Source organism: Saimiri boliviensis, chromosome 2 (genome assembly GCF_048565385.1).
Source record: "Saimiri boliviensis isolate mSaiBol1 chromosome 2, mSaiBol1.pri, whole genome shotgun sequence".
Classification (NCBI taxonomy): Eukaryota; Metazoa; Chordata; class Mammalia; order Primates; family Cebidae; genus Saimiri; species Saimiri boliviensis.
Genome location: NC_133450.1, coordinates 200,194,482 through 200,219,511, shown reverse-complemented (window position 1 = coordinate 200,219,511; position 25,030 = coordinate 200,194,482). Strand labels below are relative to the sequence as shown.

Below are 25,030 nucleotides of genomic sequence, written 5' to 3'. Positions count from 1 at the left end.
TAAAATATATTCCTAACAGTATGATTCTAACAAGGCCAAAAGAAACATAAGAATTTGAATTCCCAAGACACCTGTAACTTTTAAAGTTTCTATATAGGCAAATAATGGATTGCTCCAGTGCACTAGCAAAAACAAGGTGCCTACCCAATTCAACCAGAAGTGTGTGGGGAATAATAGGTAAGAACAATTTTATCTACCTGTTTAAGGCTCTAGGATCTATTCATGTATTACCAGTCATTTGTAGCTGGTCTATCTCCTCTGCTGAAATAAGTTTACATAATGTTTAAGAGGTTTATAAAGTTGATTCAATTGTAAAATTAGCTTTCATGACACTACAAATGACATTTATTTATCTAAACTTATAGGGAACAAATGAAGTAGTGTGCTTCAGTAGAATTCACTGTGCCACAGTAGGCTTAAATTTAGCAAATTTTTTCCAGAAATTAACCGGAATCCTATGCAGTATCTATCACAGCAGGACCTTGTTCACTGCTTTTACACACTGTTCAAAATTGCTGATTATGTCAAGCTAAGAGAATGAAAAGATTTCATTCATACAAACCTTTTTCAGAAAGGATAGTGAAAAGAATGATCAAAACAAAAACTGATGAAAGGATTTATTTAAAAGCTGCAAAATTTATTTCTAATTTCACAATTCACTAAATATTTCCATGACTTTGATCTTACCTGATTTTTACAACTGTTAGGAAAGCAGGTCAATTATAATTACTCCCATTTTAATAATGAGGAAAAAGTTTTTTTTTTTTTTTTTTTTTTTTTTGAAGTATTGTGCTAGGCCAGGCACAGTGGCTGTACGTGGGATTACGCCTGTAATCCCAGCACTTTGGAAGGTAGAGGCAGGCGAATCACCTGAGGTCAGGAGTTCAAAACCAGCCTGGCCAACATGGCAAAACTCCATCTTAACAACAAAAAAAGTATCGTGCTTAAGGACAAAGCACAAGTACAAAGGTGGGGGAAATCCCTTTTATGAGCAGTATGGTGGATCTGAAAAGAGAAAGATGTGGAAAAAAGTAAACAGAATTGAGAGATACTCCTGAGTTTTGCTTGAGAAGCAGGGAAACAGGGCAGTAACTGAAGAGGGATGTGGAGACAAGGGAGTGTATCATTAAGATGAGGAAAAAATGTTTGTATACTCTAGAAATGGGAAAAATCAGTGATAAAGAGAAAGATTTGATGGAGTAACGTCATTCACACATGACAGGGGATGAAGTACAGTGGAAAAGTGGAGGGCTGGGCGCGGTGGCTCACACCTGTAATCCCAGCACTTTGGGAGGTCGAGTCAGGTGGATATGATGTCAGGAGTTCGAGACCAGCCTGGTCAACATGGTGAAACCCTATCTCTATTAAACATGTAAAAAAATTAGCCGGACCTGGTGGCACACAGGCCTGTAATCCTACCTACTCAGGAGGCTGAAGCAGGAGAATTGCTTGAACCAGGAAGGCGAGGTTGCAGTGAGCCAAAATCGCACCATTGCACTCCAGCCTGTGTGACAACAGCGAGATAAGAAAGAAAGAAAAGAAAGGAAAGAAAGGAAGAAAGAACGTAAAGTGGAAGGACTGGCCTTTGATAGCACCATCCACAATTCAGAACTACCTACAGTAAGAGGAGGCTTGCAGGTAGGTAGCTACGGTAAGACCTTGAAGACATTGTCTTGATTACTTCTAAATTATCAATCAAATAAAAACTAGGGCCATCAAGTGAAAATAAGGAGAGCAGATGATATGAAACTGTCCTGTGGCAGTGGAAGAGTGACTGGACTAGTAAACTGTAAGACTGTCAGGTGCTGCACACTAAGGACCCAATTAAGGGTAACGTTCATGAATTTAAGGCGAGACAAGTCAAAGCGGCTACAGGTGCATCTCTGGCTGCTCAGGTGCAAGTACACTGAGGAAAATTTAATCACATTTGAGGTTTTCTAAGCAAGAACAACGGAAGGAGAGTGGGACCACATTGCCAAGCCCTGTTAATATTATTTCAAACTCACATACTCCACAGCTTAGTACTTTCAGTACTAGCATTCTCATTTCATAGAAGAGGACCGACCAACAGGCATCTACTGAGTAACTTGCCCAAGGTCACAAAGCAAGTGGCACAGCCAACTATACCCCTCAAACATACCCTAATTCCAACTACTTCTCTACATCTCCACTCCTACTACCCTGGTTCAAGCTCCAATAACTTAAAACTACTGCATAAGCCCCGTAACTGATCTCTCCGCTTTTCACTCTTACCCACCCCACAGTATCAAAGTAACCTTCAAAAATGCTAAAAGAGGTATTTCTCTGTTGGGTGTGCTGGCTCGTGCCTGTAATCCCAGCACTCTAGGAAGCTGAAGCAGGAAGATCACTAGAGGCTAGGAATTGGAGCTGCCTGGGCAAAACATCAAGACCCCATCTCTACAAAAAATAAACTAAAATTAGCTGGGCGTGGTGGCATGCGTCCATACTCCCAGCTACTGGGAAGGCTTAGGGTGGAGGATCACTTGAAACCAGGAGTTTGGAGGTGCAGTGAGCTATGATCATGCCACTGTACTCCGGCCTTGGTGACAGGGCAAGACCTTGTCGAAAAAGGAAGGGAGGGAAGGAAGGAAGGAAGGGAAGGGACAGAAGGGAGGGAAGGAAGGGAGGGAAGGAAGGGAGGGAAGGAAGAGGAGGCAAGGAGAAGGAAGGAGAGTTAGGGAGAGAAGGAAGGGAGGAACGGAGGGAGGGAGAGAGGGAAGCGGGGACGGGAGGGAGGGAGGGAAAAAGAAAAGAGAAAAAGATTTCTGTCCTGCCTGTAAATGTTTCCAATTTTACCTTGAAAGTCCCTAGCCTACGAGGAATGCTCTGGCCACTTGCCTAACTCACTCTTTTATCTCTTACCCATCACCTTAGCAATGAGGCTTTTTTTAAGTTTCCAAAACACATTTTTAAAGGTCTTTACCCCAGCAGTTCCCTACAGAAAACATTCTTCTTATCCTGTGTGCTCATTTTTATTCAGCTCTCAGCTTAAAATGTCACCTTATTCAGAAAGACCTTCAGTGACTAGTTAATTTAAAAGTAGCCACCCAGTGAAGTATTACCACATACTTTATCCTATTTCAACTTTCTACATAGGACTTAACATTACCTGGTTTTTAAAATTTGTTTTTGATGGTTTTATCCCACTAGAATGCATACACCATCACAGCAGGGCCTGACCACTAAGTACACAGAAAATATTTATTAAATAAACGAATCAACATGCAAACACTCTACATTGGGGGATCACACTTGCCAGTTCACCAAAAGAATATATTCAATTCATTCAAAGATCTTTACTAAATGCTTACTGTGTGCAAGGCATCAACACAGCAGAAGTCTGGCAAAAAGTATACTAGATTTCTCAGTTTCTTCCTGTCTTGTTCTACCAGTATGCCAAGAACTTTTAATTTCGCCTGTGATAACTTTTAATATTTACTACTTATTGCCTTAATAATCTAGGAAACTTCTATAATATGAAACTAGCATGACTGTATTAAAAATATAACAAACCACCACAGGAATAATAAATGATAGCTAGTAAGTAAATCACTAATAAATGATAGCTAGTAAATACTGTATAATACGGAAGTACTAAAGCTATACACACACACACTTTTTTTTTTGAGATGGAGTTTCGCCCTTGTTGCTCAGGCTGGGGTGCAATGGTGCATCTCAGCTCACTGCAACCTCCTCCTTCAGAGTTCAAGCGATTCTCCTGCCTCAGCCTCCCAAATGGCTGGGATTACAGGCATGCGCCACCATGCGCCAACTAATTTTGTATTTTTAGTAGTGAGATGGGGTTTCACCATGTTGGTCAAGCTGGTCTTGAACTCCTGACCTCAAGTGATCCACCTGCCTCGGCCTCCCAAAGTGCAAGGTAAAGCAATATTTTCTAACAATCACATTATAGAGATAAACCACAAAATGAGGTAATTCTTCACAGCACACTAATATGCTATTTATAGATATTAAAACAGTATCTTTAAAATTCTTAGCAAAAAAAATCCAATGTATATGCACAGTTTTAATATCACTTGCATAGTAATCCAACCCCATTTCAGCTTTTGCATTTAAAGTCTCATCTCAAATTTATTGAGGTTTTAGTTATTCAAAGCAAACAGTGTCCAGAGTTAGACTGCAGGATTAATTTGTACACCACACGCTCTTTCTTGTTGTCATTTCACTGATGCAATAAAATGCTGCACTGTATTTTTTTTCTAACTCAAAAGGTTTATTCTTAAACATACCTTTCTTAGTGGCTTTAACAGCAATATAAAAAACTAAGTGACTATGAAACTGAGCTTAAAAACTGTATTCCATGCCCCTCTAAATGTCCATCACACCACTAAACCTCAGAATTTTAAAGAATTTCAGAGAAGCAGTGGTCTATTACACATCTCACAATGCTTTAATATGTAGGCTACTTGAATGTCTCCCACAATTTTTACAGAAGACAGAATACCATATAATGGAAAAAAAAAAAAAAAATAGAGCAATGGTTTCCCTACTGCATACACACCACCTTCTCATTTTGTTTCTGCATTGTTTGAATATTTTATAAGAAGGTTAGCATTACAATTGCAAAAACAAAAAGATCTTTGTAAAGGTTAACACTAAAGGCAGTGGTCACGTAATGTATCACGGTAATAGTCAAGTAAATGGTACAAAATGCCTAATAAGTCTAAGAAAGTTTTGTTAGTTAAAACTAGAGCAAATAAAAACACCTTAAAATTATCTTGTTTTTTCCACTCTGTATATCCCCTACTCTATAGCCATGCACTTTAACTCAATAAAGCTCCCAGATGCCCCAGACCACGTTCTGTAACTCCTCCAGTTCTGCCAGCAAAGCTCACTCAACATTTACTTGTTCAACAAATGAATCAGTACCATGATTCCCCTTATCACATAGTCCTTTCTTCCATTTTTGCTCACACTCATCTCAAGTTCACAAGAGTTTCTATACTGACTACTTAAGTCACTAAATTTCCTTGGTTCTTCCTAGGTAAAAATTAAACAAGGACAAACCTCTGAGAAGAACAAAAACGGGTCTCAGTAAGATCCTATCTTGTCTTTTAGATCTACTTCTAATATCCCTGGTTACCCAGTTCTCACAAGAACTTAAAAACAGGACACTTAGTGTTGCCCCATTAAATATAGTTTTCACTGTTTCTTTTCTTACTGGAAGCCTGAGGTGTCATATCAAAAATAAATAATAATTAAAACCCACTACATAGAATTGAAACAGTTGCCTTGAAAAAATTTCCTGAAATCATTAAAATAAAAACTGACAAGTCATTAAATGCAAACATTCCATATATCACAGAGGAAATGCTTTAATTTCTTGCCTCAGACTAACAATATTAGTTTTTTTATGCTAATAGCAACAAAATTATATTTATATAAATAGCAACAAAAGCTGTAGAAGCCACTCCCTAACAATGAGCTTTTCAAAAATATTATTTCTAAATGTATAACATACTACTTTTCCTTGGAAATAAACTGGAAAATAGCAAAAATAGTTAAGAATTTGTACAAGTTGGGTGGAGAATGGAAAAAAAATTAAAAACATTAAAAAAGAATTTGTACAAATTCAGATGTAGCATTGGCTCTCAGTTAACACTGTAGGTGGAAAGTGCCTAAAACGCTAAACAAATCTTACAGAATATAAATACTTTAGTGGAGCTGTTGAAAGAATCACTGCGTAACTTCAGTACACTCACACATATTTATCAAAAAGCCACAGTATTTCTTTAGGTTTCAATAATTCTAAAATTAAACTATTATAAGCTGATTAAGTTACTGTGGCCCCAACATTTGTTACCACAAAGAACCAAAGGCAAATAAATAGGTATTTTACGAAGTTTGCCTGAAATCATCAAACAAACCCCATTTTAACTTTCACCCTTCAACTTATTAACTCACATTAAGCAGTAAAGAAATATTCAAGAGGAATTTGATTCTGTTAGTACTGTCAGTCCACAGGGTGTTGTCAATTACTTGAGGACACAGAAGTTTTTCATGTGTAACTGGTATCTCCTGTACCTTTAAGAAGTTAATCACACAGGCTACACCTACATATAAATATTTTGAAATCAAATAATTTTGTACCAAAATCGCAAAAAGGTTGGGGGACCTCTCCTTATTTCTTAACCAAAGATGTGCAAAATTTAAGATTAAATAAGTACAACGTAACGCTGTATCTCCACTCAAAGGAATCCACTGTTTAAACAATCGATTCCATTTACTGACCACCAAGTAAATACATACCATTTAATCCTCTCATCTCCGCAAGGCAGGTATTATCCCTATGGTACAGAGGATGAAACTAAGCGTAATTTGCCCAAGGTCAAACCAAGTAAGTTACAAAACCACAAATGGAACTCAGGTCTACTTAATTAACACCAAAGCCCCTGATCTCCACCCGAAATAGAAACAACTACTTTAAAAAATAGAGTTGGGCAGGAAACTGCTGGTTTAAACTTAGTATTATGACAATCTTAGCGGTGTATTCCAGAACAGAAGCAGTAAATTTACACTCATGGCATTATTAGATTCTTGGCATAAAGTTGTGTTGACCTCAACAGTGTCTCTTTATGCAGTCACAAATACAGAAAAATGTATAACGTGGACTTCCGAAATGTGTAAGACTTTAAACTGCAGAAGGGATTCAAAGCTGTTTTTTTTCTTTTTTCCCCCCTTCAACAGCTACTGTTTGGGGGCCTGGGGGAGTGTGAGTGAAGGGTTACAACTCCTAACAATCTGAAGATAAAGCAGAGAACCCGTTAAATCTGAAGTTGTTTGAGCTTGGAATGGATTTGAGGCCTCCAACGCTAAAACCTTCACCACCAAAGAGGCCTCAAAGTGCAATCTACAGGGTGTGGGTTGGGTGCCGGGAGGAAGGCAGCAGAACAATTCACTTCCAATAAAAGAGTTAGCAATTCTGGGGGTAAAGGGGCAAATTCATTTTCACCACCGCACACCTCTAACTCGGCGGCAAACGAAACCTGATGCTTTTTTTTTTTTTTTTTTTTTTCTTAAAGCTCATCTTCTCGGGTTACCAACTCTGGGACCTAAGCGCCTAACCAGGTCCACACAGGAGTGGTGGCGACGCCTACGTCCCCCTCCCCGACCTGTGCACCCACACCAGAAAGCCAGGCACCACGGCCGAGGCTGCCCGGACCTCCCCATCCCCCTCCGGCCCTGCCAGCACCAGCTCCTAGGCCCGGGCCCGCGGGCGTGCGCTCCACGCCATCTGCCACCAGGCCTTCTGCGTCCGGCCACGGCTTCCCTATTCTGCCACAAAGCCCCCGGCCAAGCCGGGAGGGTCGGCTCTGCGGCACGCCGGCGGGGCCGGGGCCGGGGCCGAGACCCAGACGCAGGGCCCTCCCCGCACCCTCCGGGGCTTCCCCCGCGGAAGCGCCCCGCCCGGCTGCACTCCCCGATCCTGGCGCTCCCCGCGGCCCGCACGCGGCCGCCCCCGCCCCCGGCCCGCGTGCATACCGTCTCCTCGGGGTCGATGTCTATCTTGAAGGTCTGCTGCTGGAGGGTCTTCAGGGTGACCTGCATGGTGCCGCCGCGCAGCTCTGCTGCCGGGCCTGCGCCGGGTGCTGGCCGCTGGGCGGGGTCTGTGGCCTGGCGGGGCCCCGGGGTCGCCCGCGCTCCTCGCGCTCTGGGGAGGAAGGCGGTGGGGGTGGGGGCTTGTCACATTCGCCTAGCGGAGCGGCCTCTCCCCCAGCCCGTGCTCCGGCCTGCGCCGCTGCTTCCGCGACCGCGGTCTTCCCCGCGATATCGGGCCGCCGTACCTCCTCACGCGCCGGGCGCCAGCCACCGAGTCTGCAGGAGGCGCGAGGGGCTCTGCGAGACCAGCGAGGAATCCGCTAGCTCACCAGAGGATGGTGGCCGCCATCATCGTGACTCGCCGAGACGTGCCCCCTCCCCCACCCGAAAAACCTTGGCGGGGGATGGGGCCGGGCGGGCAAAGCGCGCAGGCGCGAGGGGGTTGCGGCGACGCTTTGCGCCGGCGCGGCAGAGGACTCCGCCCCGGAATTGGGGGCGGGGCGGAAGGCGGCTCTGGAATGTCGGCAGCCTGGAGCCGGATTGCGCAGGCGCGGCGTTCCTTGGGCGGCCGGGGCTCTCCCGGCTTCCTCTTCGCAGCTATTGCAGAGAGTTCTCTCCGCCCGCCGCCGCTCCGCCTCTTTCCAGACTCCGCCCGGCCGCCGAAGTTACGCAATCTGTAGCCCGGGAAGCGCTACGTGGAGACTCGGCGGAGTGGATGCCGAGCCCTGGAGCGGGGGAGTCACGGGGCGGAGTTTAAGTGTAAGGATGGCTGTAACTACAGCTAGGGGCCGGCGCCCGCGTGGGGCTCGCTACGGGACTCAGCCCCGGGGTGTCGACTGAGTCTTTAATCCCGCCTGCACAGGCTCCTGAGCCGGATTGCCCGTGTTCAAATCTTGTTTTCTCTCACTAGGCTTGGGACGTTGGGCCTAAACAGATGGGCCGATTTAAAACGAAGGTCGGCCAGGCGTGGTGGCTCACGCCTGTAATCCCAACACTTTGGGAGGTCGAGGCGGGCGGATTACCTGAGGTCCGCAGTTCGAGACCATCCTGGCCAACGTGGTGAAACCCCGTCTCTACTAAAAATACAAAAATTAGCCGGCCGTGGTGGCAGGCGCCTGTAACCCCAGCTACTCGGCAGGCTGAGGCAGGAGAATCGCTTGAACCCTGGAGGCGGAGGTTGAAGTGAGGCGAGATCGCGCCATTGCACTCCAGTCTGGGCGACAGTGAGACTCCGTCTCAAATAATGATAGTAATTTTAAAACAATAAAACGGAGGTCAAGTTCTGTCACACCTTGGGGCAGAACTGTCCAGTGGTTCCCCATCTAGCCCCGAGTTAAAAGTCAGAGTTCTTAGAACGGATGCATTAGCCCCTCACCTTTCCCCCACGTTGCCTTACTCTTCCCGCTGGTGGATTCTAGGCTGTCCCCGCCTCAGGGCTTCCTTTTGCACTTCCTGTCCTGGCTCCCATCCTTAAAATCCTTGCTCAGATATTGCCTTCTTGGTGAGGTCTGCGTTGGCTGCCTTACTTAAAATCGCAACTTGCTATCTGTTATTGCGCTGTTTTCTTCCATAGCGGGTATCCCCTTTTAATTACCAAGTAATGTATGTATCTCTTGTTTCTCATCTTTCTCCCTTTCCTGTAAACCCCAGACTGAAGCTGCACTGCACAGAGGCAAAGATTTTGCTTTGTCCACCCATGAACATGGCTGGCATACTGCAGGTGCACAGTATATATTTGTGGAATGCGTGACTGTGCTTCCAGATCCTCAGCAGTAAAATGAGAAGAACAGTGTCACTCATTGATTATTGGAGGGTAAGTTGAGTACTGTATGTAAAATCTTAGTACCAGGATCATAATAAACAGTCTGTAAGCGGTTAACTATTAGCAGAATGTCCGTTTACAGATAGAACAGTGAAGAACAGAGATGTTGAGTAACGTACCTGGAATCACCCAGCCAGTAGTAAATCCAGAATGTGACCTCAGGCGGGATGACTCCAGAGCCTGTGTCCCAGGGTGCGCCACTCTTCCCTTCTTTTTTTGTTTTAAATATATATATTTTTTAAGGGTCTCTCATCCAGGCTGGAGTGCAGTGGCACAAAGACGGCCACTGCAGCCTCAGTCTCCTGAGCTCAAGAGATCCTTCCGCCTCAGCCCCTAGAGTAGCTGGGACTACAGGTACACACCTCTGCTTATTACCAGCTGGTATTTTTTGTGCAGATATGCTCTCCCTATGTTAACAGGGCTGCTCTTGAACTCCTGGGCTGAAGCAATCCTCCTGACTTGGCATCCCAAAGTGTTGGGATTACATGTGAGCCGTCGCGCCCAGCTTTTCTCCTGTGTTTTACACTGCGCATGTGGCACATTTGATTTAGTTCAAGGATAAAACACAGTTCTAGTCAGGCCGCTAGCTCCACAGATAGAACAGTGAAGTACAGAGATGTTGAGTAACGTACCTGGAATCATCCAGCCAGTAGTAAGTGGCAAATCCAGAATGTGACCTCAGGCGGGATGACTCCAGAGCCTGTGTCCCAGGATGCGCCACTCTTCCCTTCCTTTTTTGTTTTAAATATTATTTTTTTAAGGGTCTCTGTCATCCAGGGACCATTACAAATTACTTCTCTGGGACAGCATCCTCACTAATACAATGTCACTGCTTGGTTTTCAGTGGCTTCTAGGAGCTTGGGTTTAATGTTTCTGTGAAACTTTCCTTGACCAGCCTCCCCCTCCACTAACGTGGTATTTCCCCTTTCACAGCAGGTAATTCCCTTCATAGTAATTAAATATGCATTCTTCTGCCCTCTATCTTCCTGTGTATCTCTCTTAGTCACCAGGTGGTTTCATCTTGGCCCTTGTTTTGAAATACCTCCCGCCTGGATCTCTCCCCTTTGCTTTAGAGTTAGCCAATTGCTTAAGCAATATCTTCACTGAATATGTAACAAGCCTCTGAAACTTAATATGGCCAAAGAGAGCAACTGCTTCCTCTCCCAGTTTCCCCCATCATAGTTCATGGCCTCACAATCTACCCAGGTGCTCAGACCAAAAATCTGGTCCTCATCCCTGGTAAGTGTCTTCCCTCCTTCACCCAATCCCAGCTACCACATACAATTTATAATCAACTCCTGTCAACCTTATTCTTCCAAGTGTATCCCCAACTCAACCTATTTTCACTGTTTCTACTTCTACAGCCCTAAGCTAATCCATCATTATCCTTCACCTGCCTCCCACCTGGTCTCGCCACTTCCACTCTTTACCCCCAACAGCCTCCCCAGCAGCCAGAGTGGCCTTTTAAACCCATAAATCAGAGCATGTTGTATCTATGCTTAATATCTAATTACGTTTTAGCATAAAAGTCAAACTCTTTATGTGGCCTTGGAGAGCCCACAGGATCTGACTCCTGTCAATTTCTCTGACCTCATCTCTTTCCTTCTCTCATCCTCTCATTCACTGTCATCCATTTCCCTTTCCGAGCCCAAACAGACTAAACTGCTTCTAGCCTCAGGGACTTTACACTTGAGGTTCCTGCAGCTTGAAACTGTCTTCCCAGATCTTTGAATGGCTAATTCCTTTTCGTCTTCAGGTTCCAATTCAAATTTTACGTTTGTAGAGAGGACTTCTCCAACATATTTAATAATATATAATAAACATGTGTTAAGCCTTTTTTCTAGGCAAGGCACTTCTTTTTAGCGAGAGACACTCTCTTATTCACAACTGTTTTCCCAGCACCTGCAACAGTGCCTAGAACACAGTAGGTGCTCAATAGTGTAGGTTGACTGACACCTAACTCAGTTGTAAACTCCATGAGACAGAGGCTGAGTCAGTCCTGTGCATCTTGTTATCTGAAGAAGCTAGCGTAATACAGATACTCTATACATATTGTTTGAAAACATGATAGTCACTTTAGTTATAATTTACAACAGCTGTAAGAAAATGTGAAAATATTTTAAAACCTGGAATATGCTGTAGAAAGTTGTTATAATATTCAATTCTACAACTTCCTGCTACAGCTATTACTGTCTGCGGAAAAAAGGGGATGAGAGAGATGCCTTTCCATATGTTAGTGCATGCAAAAAAAAAAGGGGGGTTTGTTTTTTGTTTTTTGGGGGTTTTTCTTGCTCATGGCAAAAGAAAAAAAGCCAGTATAGAAAGGGAGGGATTGGCTGGGCGTGGGGTCTCATATACTTTGGGAGGCCAAGATGGGTGAATCACGAGGTTAGGAGTTCAAGACCAGCCTGGCCAATATGGTGAAACACCGTCTCTACTAAAAATCCGAAAAAACCAGCCAGGTGTGGTGGCGTGTACCTGTATGTAGTCCCAGCTACTCAGGAGGCTGAAGCAGGAGAATTGCTTGAACCCAGGAAGTGCAGGTTGCAGTGAGTTGAGATTGTGCTACTGCTCTGCAGCCTGGACAATAGAGGGAGACTCCATCTCAAAAAAAAAAAAAGAAAGGGAGGGATTGATTGAAAATAAAATCCCACTTGTACGTCCCTAGAAATAAGCATTGTTTTGAGTTCTTAGAAACTTTCTAGGTATATAAAAGAATATATTTCCCCAATATATCGGGAATATGAAGGGAATATATTCTGAGAAATGTGTCAGGCAATTCCGATGTCGTGTAAACATCATAGAATGTGCGTACACAGCCTAGGTGGTATAGCCTGCTATGCACCTAGGCTATATGATATAGTCTATATCTTCCAGGCTACAAACCTGCACCACGTGCTACTATACTGAGTACTGTAGGTAATTGTAACACAGTGGTAAATACTTGTATATCTAAACAGAGAAAAGATATGATTTAAAAAAAGATATAAAAGATTTTAAATGGCACACCTTTATAGGGTGCTTATTATGAATGGAGCTTTCAGGAGTAGAAAATACTCTGGGTGAATCAATGAGTGACTGGTGTGTGACTGTGAAAGTCTAAGGTGTTACTGTACACTACTATAGACTTTACAAACACTGCACACCTAAGCTACACTAAATTTATTTGTAAAATGTTTCTTTTTCAGTAATATATTAGCTTGCTGTAACTATAAACTTCTAATTTTTAACTTTTTGACTCTGGTACTTATAATACAAACATATTGTACAGCTATACAAAAATATTTTTCTTTATGTCCTTACTCTGTAAGCTTTTTTTTTTTTTTTTTTTTTTTTTTGGGGGAGACAGGGTCTTGCTCTGTCACTGAGGCTGAAGGGCAGTGGCATGATCATAGCTCACTGCAGCCTCAAACTGCTGGCCTCAAGAGATCTTACTTCCTTTGCCTCCCAAAATGCTAGGATGACAAGCACGAGCCATTGCCCCTGGCCATTGTTTTTTTTGTTGTTGTTTGTTTTTTAAACTTTTAAGATCTAAGAAACACACATTAGCCTAAGCCTACACCAGTTAGGATCATCAATATCACCATTTTGTACCTTCATATCTTGTCAGACTAAAGGGCCTCAGGGTACAAAATAACACCCATGGAGCTGTCATCTCCTATAGTAACAATGCCTTCTTCTGGAATACCTCCTGAAGGACCTGCGTGAGGCTGTATTACAGTTAACTTTTGTTTTATAGGTGGAAGGAGTACTCCCTAAAAGAAAATAAAAAGTATAGTACAAGGCCTGGCACAGTGGCTCATGCCTGTAATCCCAGCACTTTGGGAGGCTGAGGCTGGCAGAATGCATCAGTTCAGGAGTTTGAGACCAGCCTGGGGAACATGGCAAGAGCCTGTCTCTACAAAAAATTAGTCAAGTGTGGTGACACTCAGCTGTAGTCCCTGCTACTTGGGAGGCTGAGGTAGGGGGATCGCTGGAACACAGGAGGTGGAGGTTGCAGCAAGCCAAGATTGTATCACTGCACTCCAGCCAGGGCTACGGAGCATTCTATTCTGTCTCAAAAAACAAAAAAGTATAATACAAGCTGGGTGCTGTGGCTCATGTCTGTAATTTCAACACTTTGGAAGGCTGAAATGGGAGGATCACTTGAGCCCAGGAGTTTAAGACCAGCCTGAGCAACATAGGAAGACTTCATCTCTAAAAAAAATTTTCTTTAATTAGCTAGGCTTGGTTGTACACACCTGTGGTCTCAGCTACTCTGGAGGCTGAGGTGGGAGGATCCCTAGAGCCTAGGAGGTCAAGGCTGCAGTGAGCTGTGATGGTGCTACTGCACTCCAGCCAGAGCGAGACCTTGTCTTGAAATTTCAATTTAGTATGTTGATACATAAACCCATAATCATTTATCATCAAGTACTACATATGATACATAATTTTATGTGCCAGACTTTTATATGGTTTGCACTGCAATAGGTGTATTAACACCAGCATCACCACAAACACGTGAGTTATACATAGCACTATGACGTTACGACACCCAAGATGTCACTAGGCATTAGGAATTTTTCAGCTCCATTAAAATGTCAATGCATAGATGTAGTTCAGCATTGACCAAAACGTCATGTGGCACACGACTGTAGCTGTGGCAACAGTAGATTTTAGATGTCAATTAATTAAAATGTTTGCACAATATTTTCTGAAGTACAAAAGATAAAATTTTGTTTTGAATTTCTGGAAAAACTGCACACTGGACGTGCTAGATAATAAGACCTCCACCCCTACTCCAAAACACAAAAACCACCAAGATGAAGCTCTTGTCAGCAAAGCATTGTAGGATAGGCCTTGAGCCTTTCTTCTAGAGCTATTGGGCCAAGATTAAATGATGGGAGGAAGTCATTAATTCCAAATGCTCGATAACAAGCATTGCTTGCATTTTTGGAAATCCATCAAACGGTTTAGGGACGAGGCTGAGCAAGAAGAGATACAGCAGCTGCTGACTTAAAAAATCCAGAGTAAAAATGCCAGACTAGACAACTCATTCATCCAACAAATAGATTTTTTTTTTTTTTTTTTTTTTTTTTTTTTGAGACAGAGTCTTGCTCTGTTGCTGGGCACCAGGCTGGAATGCAGTGGCATGATCTCAGCTCACTGCAACCTTCGCCTCCTGGGTTCAAGCAGTTCTCCTGCCTCAGCCACCTGAGTAGCTGGGACTACAGACAGGTGCATGCCACCATGTCTTGCTAATTTTTGTACTTTTTAATAGAGATGGGGTTTCACCATGTTGGCCAGGATGGTCTTGATCTCTTGACCTCATGATCCGCCTGCCTCGGCCTCCCAAAGTGCTGAGATTACAGGCGTCAGCCACCGCACTTGGCCTCAACAAATAATTTTTAAGGACTCAGTAGGAAACAGAACCAAGTTCTTGCACCCATGGAGTTTATATTTTAGTATGGTAGTAAACTGATAATATGCTAAAAATAAAAACAATTGTAATACATCAGATGATAAGTACCATTTAAACAAATGCATGAAGAGGACGAATAGTGCTCTGCAAAAGGAATATTGCTTTACAGATTATTCCATTTATGTTTCAGTCTCATCCCACCCCCAGCAATGTTTTTGACTCTTTCTTTACCCAGAAATTAGCCGCAAGAAGGCTGATCTGTAGGACTACCGCAATTGGCTTTCTGTGGCATCACTGCAGGAGACAGGTTTGAGGGAGGAGAGTGAAGTTAGAGAATTGTTATGCCTCTTTGAGGTTGGCAGTGCACTTGATACAAGGTCACCACTTCTGTAGGGTGGCTCCTCTCCATGACATTCTGGTAACTGCTCCCCACTTTGCCCCCTCAAGCCTAGAGGGTTCTTATTTCTCACTCCAGGGAAATGTACTCTCCCTGCAGTTTCTCTGTGCTCTCTTCCACATCATTACAAAGTGTCTCTTTCATGAATGTTTTCAGAATATATATCCGTATTATTTTTTTAGGGCTGTTATAACAAAGTACCACAAATTGGGTAGCTTAAAATAACCAAAATTTGTTGTTTCACATTTCTAGTGGCTTGAAGTTCAAAATCAGGGTATTGGTAGGGCTGTATTTTCTCTGAGATTTGGAGAATTCTTCCTCATGTCTTTCTAGCTTCTGGTGCATTTCCGACAATCCTTGGTGTTCTGTGGCTTGCCGCTGCAGCACTTCAGCCTCTGCTTCCATCATAATCTGTCCTTGTGTGTTCATTATCCCTGTGTCTCTTCTTATGAGGATACCAAGTCATATTGGATTAAGGGCCCCTCCCTACTCCACTATGACTTTGTCTAACTAATTGTATCTGCAATGACCCCATTTCCAAATAAGGTCACATTCTGAGGTAGTGGGGTGTCAGTCCTCACCAAATCTTTGGGAGAACACAATTTAACCCGTAAAATATCTAATTTAAATGTGATGTCTGTTTTTCTGCTGAGACTGATATACCCATTAATCAAGAAAAGTCTCCTTAAGAGAGTGATATTGGAGTAGTGTAAAGCAAGGAAGCCAGTCATGCCAATGCTGGAGAAAGAGAGAACTGAATAAAGGGAACAGCAATAATATCCATAAATGTTCATACTCATATAGTACTTATCACGTGTAGATGCAAGGCCGTGAGGTAGGAGCATCCGCATCCTTGGCGGATTGAAGGAATAGGGAAGAGGTGGCATGAAGGAGCCAAGGAAGCAAGGAGGAGAGAGACATGAGGTGGGGCAGTGGGCTGAGAGCCATTGTAAAGAAAAGACTTTGGCGTTAGTTCTGAGTAATGTGGAAAGTCATTGGAAGGTTTAAGACAGAAATGACATGATCTGACTTAAGTTTTGAAAGAATTGCTCTGGTTGCTGTATGGAGAACTTCCTGGAGGAAGGCAAAGGTGGATGGAAAGAAGCCAGTTAGGAGGTTATGGCAATAATATCAGAAGAGAGTGGTAACTCATATCAGGGTGGAAGCCGTACAAGTGGTAAAAAGCAGTTGGATTCTGGATTTATTGAAACTAGAGCCAATAGGCTTTGCTGATGGAGTTGATGTGGTATATGACAGAAAGAGGCTCACGGAATGCAAGTTCATGTTAGGAAACTTCCTAGGCGTCTTCTGATCCTCCTCACTCACATGTGTCTACCCTGACTCACAGTGTTTTGCAGACATTGATCTATCCAGCAAATGTTCTCTGAGCACCTATTCTGAACAAGGCATAGTGTTGAAAATATAATAATAGGCAAGATTTGATTCTGTATCATATTAAGAAAAATAGCAGTGTTTCACTTAACCCCTTCTGTAGGCAGAACACACACTGTATAAATTTATTTAATATAGTTGCAGTCTTGGCATCCACTTTTAGACTTGACATAGGTTATTTGAAACCCAATTGTACCTTATCACCTTGGACTTAGTTAAAACTTACCCTCCTGGCTGGGTGCTGTGGCTCATGCCTGCAATCCCAGCACTTTGGAAGACTGAGGTGGGAGGATTCCTTGAACCCCTGAGATTGAGACAATCTCGGACAACATAGCAAGACCCCATCTCTACAAAACATTTAAAAAATTAGCCAAGTGTGGTGGTGTGTGCCTGTAGCAGCAGCTACTCAGGAGGCTGAGGCAGGAGGGTTGCTTAAGTCCAGGAGGTCAAGGCTGCAGTGAGCTATGATCATGCCACTGTACTCCAGCCTGGGTGACAGAGTGAGATCTAAAACAAACAAACAAAAACAAAACCACGAAAACGTCCCCTTGTGTTTGTTTGAAATATAAGCCTTTCTGCTCCCCATCTTGCTAACCCAAAACCCAACACATTCTACAGATGTTGACCATGATAAAACCTAATGATCAACGCCAGGGGCCGGTGAGTAAGTTTCCCCCTTTGCATTTGTTTTCCTTAAACTAGCTAATCCTGCCGGGCGCGGTGGCTCAAGCCTGTAATCCCAGCACTTTGGGAGGCTGAGGCGGGTGGATCCCGAGGTCAAGAGATCGAGACCATCCTGGTCAACATGGTGAAACCCCGTCTCTACTAAAAATACAAAACATTAGCTGGGTATGGTGGCGCGTGCCTGTAATCCCAGCTACTCAGGAGGCTGAGGCAGGAGAATTGCCTGAACCCAGGAGGCGGAGGTTGCGGTGAGCTGAGATCGCGCCATTGCACTCCAGCCTGGGTAACAAGAGCGAAACTTCCATCTCAAAAACAAACAAACAAACAAACAAACAAAAAACAAACTAGCTAATCCCCAGCCCTCTTCAGGAAAGGTCACGAACCTTCATAAAGGCACAGCCTCACAGGTCCTCTCTCACCTTCCCTCGCCTGTGCTCTTCTTTCTTCCACTCCACTCCTCTGTCATTCTGTCTCCTTATTTCCCTTTCTCCCCTTTTCCCTCTCTGTCTCTGTCTGTCTCTACCCACTGGCTGAGCTCTCTGCCACTTCCAGACTTTCTCAGCACCCCTAATGCCTCTGGGATCTGTAAGTAATAAATGTATTCTGTTTTGTGCATTTTGGCTTCACTTCCTCATTATGTCTCCCCTGACCAACACACCAGAACTAACTTTGCTCCAGTCAGGACTCTTCTAGAGAGTGGCTATCTTGGCTTATGGCCACTGACGAGAGAAAGCTTCAGATTAAATTAGAAAGAAATCATAACAATAGAAGTCACAGCAAATGCCTAGTCATTGAGGTGTTCCTCCTTTTCCCATTGCTTGTATGTAAATTTGTGATTTATGACATAAATTTTATGCTCTTAGAACCTCTTTCCAAATTATAGATGCTTGTAGAGTGGTGACATTTTGTTAAGTACAAAAACAGTGCCTCATTGTAACAAAAATTTTCAACTCATTATTGAAAGCATTTCAGCATCCTACAATTAAACACTTTAAAAAACAATTTCAGCCTGCAACAATTGAGCTTTAAAAAAATCTTTTGTCAGACTGTGTATCATGGCTCATGCCTATAATCCCAACCATTGGGAGGCTCAGATGGAAGGATCACTTGAGACTAGAAGTTTGAGGCCAGCATGAGCAACATAGGGAGATTCTGCCTCTACAAAAAAAGAAATTTAGGTGGGTGTGGTGGTAAATGCCCAGCTGTGGTCCCAGCCACTAGGGAGGCTGAGGTGGGAATATCACTTGAGCCTGGGAGGTTGAGGCTGCAGTGAGCTGTGATCACACCATTGCACTCCAGCTTGGGTGACAGAGTGAGACCCTATCTAAAAAAAAAAAAAAATTATTAGTAATGTTTTGTCTTCTGTCTTAGACTTCTGGCTTCTTCAACTTCCATCCTGCTTCTTAAAGCTCAAGCTTCTCATTCCTATAAATCTCTTACACATTTTTCAGTCACTGTGTAAATTCAGGTACCTGGGAAGCAGATGCTAAAACAGTTAGGAATACTAGCCCCTTTTTTGGTGGATATCAATTGTGAAAAATAGAAGGAAGAAAGCAGGTTTTGATAAGGAAAGCCTTAGACCACAATAATATTGCCTGTGAAAGGAATGAGGAAAGGAGGCAGAACTGGACAGAGAGAGAGTCAGATTGTATTGCAGATCAGACAGTTTCAGCCAACCTAATGGGCAGCTCTGGAGCCAACACTGCCCATCTCACCAGTCAGTGGATAAAATTGCCAGATTCTGGTGCTGTCACCATGCTCAGTAGCTAGGGGCTGCCCTAGAAGAGCTGCCAGCTAATTGTGCTTCTCACAGCTAAGTTGTGCTTTTTTGATTTTTTGGAAGTACAGTCTGAGCAGTTCACTTCCCTGGCTGCAACAGGGATGTCACTTGCACCATGCAAACCCCCTCGGCAGTTATATACCCTTTCTTTCACTTGCTCCAGTCTTTGTTCACCTCCCACCTTCTCAATGAACCCTAACCCCTTATTTCATACAGCAAAATGCCCAACACTTCTCAGTGCAGCTTTCCCCAGTGCCCCTTATCCTGCCTTTCTTTTCTCTCCCTTTAAACTTCTTATCTTCTACTACACTATATTATTTGTTTATTGTATTTTTTGTATAGTGTCACCTCCCCTGTTAGAAGACAGAGATCTTTGTCACATTCTTTAAGCATCAGGAAATGTACCTGAAGCAGAGAATGAGCTCAATTAATAATGAAAGGCAAACTTAGTCACCTATCAAAACAAAGCAAATTGAAACAAGATGATATTGTTATATAGAGAAATTAAACAATCAAGACTAATAACCCACAATAATATCATAAGTGGATGGAAATGGTGTTTTCATAGTTTTCTGATGAGTTTACACTTGTTACAAGCATTTGGAAAGCCACTTAGCCGTACAGGTGGTTTTTAACTTCTAGAATTTTAATTCTTGTGCACACCAAAGCCTTGCCAATTACACACGAATACCCCTAAAACGAAGCAATTCTCAGCTTAGCTACCTAACTAAGATTTGGAAAATTGGTTTTATGGTGCAGTCAGCGAGCTACTGGGGCAAAAGCCTAGCATTCACATTTTTAATGTTTAAACAGCACTGTTTACGCAACTCAACATTCCCTTTTCTCATTTGAACTGATTTTCTCATTCGTTTTGCAAGAGAGTAGAAAAGTTGTTCGCAATAAATTGTGAAATAGATCTTTTGCTAAAGTTCAGTATGTTTAAGCATTCTTTTCTCCTCAACATTTGTTTTCTCATTCTAACTGGTTTTCTTATTTTCAGCTAAAGCTGATTTTAAAGATTTTAATACATAATTTATTTCAAGTATCCCTGGCTTATCTTTTGAGCTAAAAATCATGGCTGGTCTTTGGTTGAAATTGGGTTTATTTGTTAATTAACTTATCATTTATTCTTCAACATTTCTTGGGATGTGGTGACATGTCAGGCCCTATGATAGGTGAGTCTTTGAATCTCTGACCTGGGGAGCCCTACCAAGAAAGATAAACAAATAAACAACCTGTGATATGTGCTGGGACTAAGGAATGTTCCAGAAAGCTTGTGAGACCTGATAGGCTTTGAGTGGGGTGGGATGTGGACAGGGGACTCAGTGTTTTTCCAGCTCTCCCTATATCCTACTTTCACAGGTGGTTATCTAGTAAATGTTTTGGATACATGTTCTGAAAATTATATTAGCATTAGAATACTATCTTCTCACAAATTCTGAGTAAATTAATACAATTATGTTGGTAGGCTAAGGACGGGAAAGAGAGGAGGTATTGCTGTCTCAGGATGGCATAGGCAGAAGAAAATCCATGAATAAGTGGGCCTTCAGTTATACATGAGTTCAATCTCATATTGTTCAAGGGTCAGCCATAGTTAAGGAGAGCCCCGGGACCTGAAGTGTTTAAAGTTTACATATCAGTTATCCCACGGATATATCTTTTCTTTCTTTTCTTTTTTTTTTTTTTTGTTTTTTGAGATGGAGTTTTGCTCTTGTTGCTTAGGCTGAAGTGCGATGGCACGATCTCAGCTCACTGCAATCTCTGCCTCCGTAGTTCAGGCTATTCTCCTGTCTCCGCCTCCTGAGTAGCTGGTATTACAAGCATGTGCCACCACACCCAGCTAATTTTGTATTTTTAGTAGAGATGGGGTTTCTGCATGTTGGTCAGGCTTGTCTTGAACTTCCTGCCTCAGGTAATCTGCCTCCTTTGGCCTCCCAAAGTGCTGGGATTACAGTTGTGAGCCACGGTGGCTGGACTGGATACATTTTTTCTTTCTTTCTTTTCTTTTTTTGTTTTTTTTTGAGACAGAGTCTTGCTCTGTTGCCAGGCGCCAGGCTGGAGTGCAGTGGCACAATCTCGGCCCACTGAAATCTCCACCTCCTGGGTTCAAGCAATTCTGCCTCAGCCTCCCGCGTAGCTGGGACTACAGATGCGTGCGACCATGCCCAGCTAATTTTTGTATTTTTTAGTAGAGACAAGGTTTCACCACGTTGGCCAGGATGGTCTCAATCTCTTGACCTTGTGATCTGCCCACCTCGGCCTCCCAAAGTGCTGGGATTACAGGCATGAGCCACTGCGCCCTGCCTGGCTGGATACGTCTCTTCTTGTATATATGAATATTATGTGAAATTGATTTTATAGTTTCTTGTTCCCATTATATTTCCAGTCTGTCTCATTCTTCTTTGTTTCCTCACTAGAGTTGAATGTAGCCCACATCGTAGCTTAGTTAAAAATAAAACCAAAAACATAGGGGGTCTGTGGATGGGACATGCTCGTTATCATAGCAAAAACTGTGTCTCTAAATTTTCCACATAACTTTAATGACAAAACCAGTGGCTCTAAGAAAGTCAGAAACAAAGAAGGCTGTTGGTCAGAGTACAGATTTTTGGCAGAGGGAAATAATTTGGTTGTGTTGTTGCATTATGTGACATTTTTAAGTCTTCACATTCAACTACTTGTCAAAATTATTAAAAGCCACTTAAAGATATGTTTCCCACTCATAGTGGTACAAGAATAGACAGATCACAAAGTCAAAAACAAAAGTCTGAAAGATACGCTAGTATATATCCGTTTAATATGGGATCTAATGGCACAATAGAATATTATTTAACAATCTTTAATAAGGAAAAGTATCAAGACTAGACTAATTTGTTGGGTATTTAAAAACTGTTGTGGGTTGAATTGTGTCCCCTCAAAAGATGTGTTCAAATTCTAATCTTTGGTACCTGTGACTATGACTTTATTTTTAAATAGGGTCTTCAAGATATTATCAAGTTAAGACGATGTCATACTGGATTACAGTGGGCCTGAATCCAATGACTTATAAGGAGAGAAATTTGGAAACAGACAGAAAGAAGCATGCCACGTGATGACAAAGGCAGAGATTGGAGTGATATTGCTACCACCTAAGGAACACCAAGAATTGTTAGCAACTACCAGAACTTAGAAAGAGGTAAGGAGGAATGTTCCTCAGAGAGACCAATGGCCTTGCTGACACCTTGAATTCAGACTTCTTCTTTTGTTTGTTTGTTTGAGAGGGAGTCTCATTCTATTACAGGGTTGGAGTGCAGAGGCGCAATCTTGGCTCACTGCAACCTCCGACTCCTTGGTTCAAGGGATTCTCCTGCCTCAGCCTCCTGAGTAACTGGGATCACAGGCACATGCCACCATGCCCAGCTAATTTTGTAGTTTTAGTAGCAATGGGGTTTCACCATGTTGGGCAGGATGGTCTTGATCTCCTGACCTCATGATCTGTTCACCTTTGCCTCCCAAGTGCTGAGATTACAGGCGTGACCCACCACGTCTGGCCTGAATTCAAACTTCTAATATCCAGAATTGTAAGTCAATAAATTTCTGCTGTTTTAGTCTACCCAGTTTGTGGTAATTTGCTATGACATCCTTAGGAAATGAATAAAAACCTATTGATGTATACTTACATAATATGCAGACAGATGACCAGCCTGGGCAATATGGCAAAACTCTGTCTCCACAAAAAATACTGAAAATTAGCTGGGTGTGGTGCTGTGTGCCTGTAGTCCCAGCTACTGGGAAGGCTAAGGTGGGAGGATCACCTGAGCCCAGGAGGTCAAGGCTGTGGTGAGTTAAGATTGTACTATTCTGGGCTGGGCGCAGTGGCTCACGCCTGTAATCCAAGTGCTTTGGAGGCCAAGGTGGGCGGATCACCTGAGGTTGGGAGTTCAAGACCAGCCTAACCAACATGGTGAGACCCCGTCTTTAAAAAAAAAAAAAATAATAAATAAATAAAAATAAAGATTGTACCATTCCACTTTCTCCTGGGCAACAGAATGACACACTCTCTAAAAATAAATAAATAAACAAATAATCCACATGAATTAGTAAATGTTAAAAATCAGACTATGAAAACAGAAGAAATAAGCAAATATTTGCAAAATTTCTGATTGCCAGCAAATATTCTAGTTTAAAAAATATTCATAATGGAATTGACTTCATAAAAGTTTTAATATCTCATTATGTAGTAAAACAAAATAAAAAACATGCAACTGAAAACTATTTCCAACATATGACAAAGTTAACATTGTTAATATACAAATTACTCATACAGCTTGAAAGTGAAGGCATTAAGAGCCAACTAAGCAGAGCAGAAAAACTACACAGAAAATTTATTAATAAAGTGCAATTAACCAATAAATAAAAATGAGAGCAAATGCACTTATGTAGTGCTTATTATGTGCCAAGGCCTCTTCTAAATGTCTTAGAGATTAACTTTTAATCATGTCAATTATGAAATAACCTTTGTCAAGTTAGTTAATCTTTTTGTGCCTCTGTTTTCTTCCTCTGTGTATGTGTCTAAAAATTTATCCATGACAGGCACAAAAAAGTGAGCTATCTAGGTCATAGAGAATGTGCATTTTAAATTTAATATATTCTACTAAAATTCCATCCAAATTACTGCATTAATGTATACTTCTAGCAACACTATCTGAAAGTAGCAGTTTCCCCTGCCCCCTGGCCAATACTTAATAGGTTCTATAATTTTCTTTCTTGCCATGCTGAGGAGCAAATAACTCTTGCCTCTCAATAATTCAAATTCTATGCATCCTTAAAAGTACATTCAGTCTCTGTGTGAAACATATGACATACATGGGAATCTGAATAAAGCTATCAGTGAATTTCACAGCAGAAACCTTGCAGACCAGGAAAGAGTAGGATGTTATATTCAAAGTGCTGAAAGAAAATGCTGCCAAACAATAATACTTTGTTTCAAAAAACTTTCTTTCAAAAATAAGAAATACTTTCCAAGACAAACAAAAGCTGAGGAATTTATCACTGCTAGATCTGAAATGTTAAAAGAGTTCTTCAACCTCATATGAACTCTAATTTGCAGCATAAAATTATGTAAAAATGTAAAATTCACTGGTAAAGGCAAATAATAGTCAAATTCAAAATACTCAACTGTTGTAATGATGGTATGTAAGTAACTTTCAACTCTAGGATAAAGGTTGAAACGAAAGTATTCAAAATTACTATAACTCCACCAACTTGTTTATAGATATACAATATAAACAGACATTAAGTGAAACATCAAAATATAAAATGGGAGGATATAAGTACAGAACTTTTGTTCATGATCAAAATTCAGTTATCATCCTAAAATAGACTAGTATAACTATATAATGTTATACTAGCATCATGGTAACTACAAAACAAAAACTTGTGGTAGATATACACAAAAGATAAAGAAGAAGGAATCAAAGCATACCATTATTTAAAAAATTATTAAATTATTTTTTAAAAGCCAGCAAGAGAGGAAGAAAGGAACGATTCTGCTGAACAACTATAACACAATGAACAAAATGGCAATGCTAAATCTACATTGTCATTAAAGATTTCCTTCAATTGCTCAGGAAGTCATTTTTCCTTCCTCTCATTTCCCTGGGCATTTTATCTACTCATTCAAAAAATATTTATTGAGCATTTACTATGTGTTCTAGTCACTTAAGATAAGGCAATTAACAGGCAAAAGTTTCTGCCTTTTTGGAGCTTACAGTCTAAGGAGGCAAGCAAACACTAAAAGTTGCATTTGTAAAATATTAAATAGTAATAAGCCATAAGGAACAAATAAAGCTGATATAAAAGATAAGAAGTTATCAGGGTGGGAATAGAATTCAAATTTTAGATAGGCTTCTGAAGAAAACTCTGGAAAAGCCTATTCGTGCTTGTTTTGTAGCATTTATCACTTTCCATGTTATGTGTTCATTAAAACATTATTAT

General features: G+C 42.0%; 1 protein-coding gene and 1 long non-coding RNA gene across 3 annotated transcripts in view; one reads left to right on the top strand and one right to left on the bottom strand.

Annotated features, from left to right (window-relative positions):
- The window catches only part of RAD23B (RAD23 homolog B, nucleotide excision repair protein), a 51,263-nt gene extending 43,275 nt beyond the window's left edge, over positions 1-7,988 (bottom strand). Inside the window, exon 1 of one of the 2 annotated variants that reach the window (XM_010335991.3) lies at positions 7,525-7,988. In XM_010335991.3, coding sequence (XP_010334293.1) covers positions 7,525-7,590 — 66 coding nt within the window. In that variant the 5' untranslated portion in view covers positions 7,591-7,988. The remainder of the gene's footprint in view (positions 1-7,524) is intronic. The other variant, XM_074395131.1, reaches the window with a different exon arrangement.
- A 72-nt stretch (positions 7,989-8,060) lies between these two features.
- Positions 8,061-25,030, top strand: part of LOC141583766 (uncharacterized) — a 31,485-nt gene continuing 14,515 nt past the window's right edge. The window contains exons 1-3 of the long non-coding RNA XR_012516659.1: positions 8,061-8,340; positions 9,232-9,394; positions 22,031-22,229. This is a non-coding gene — a long non-coding RNA (uncharacterized LOC141583766). The remainder of the gene's footprint in view (positions 8,341-9,231; positions 9,395-22,030; positions 22,230-25,030) is intronic.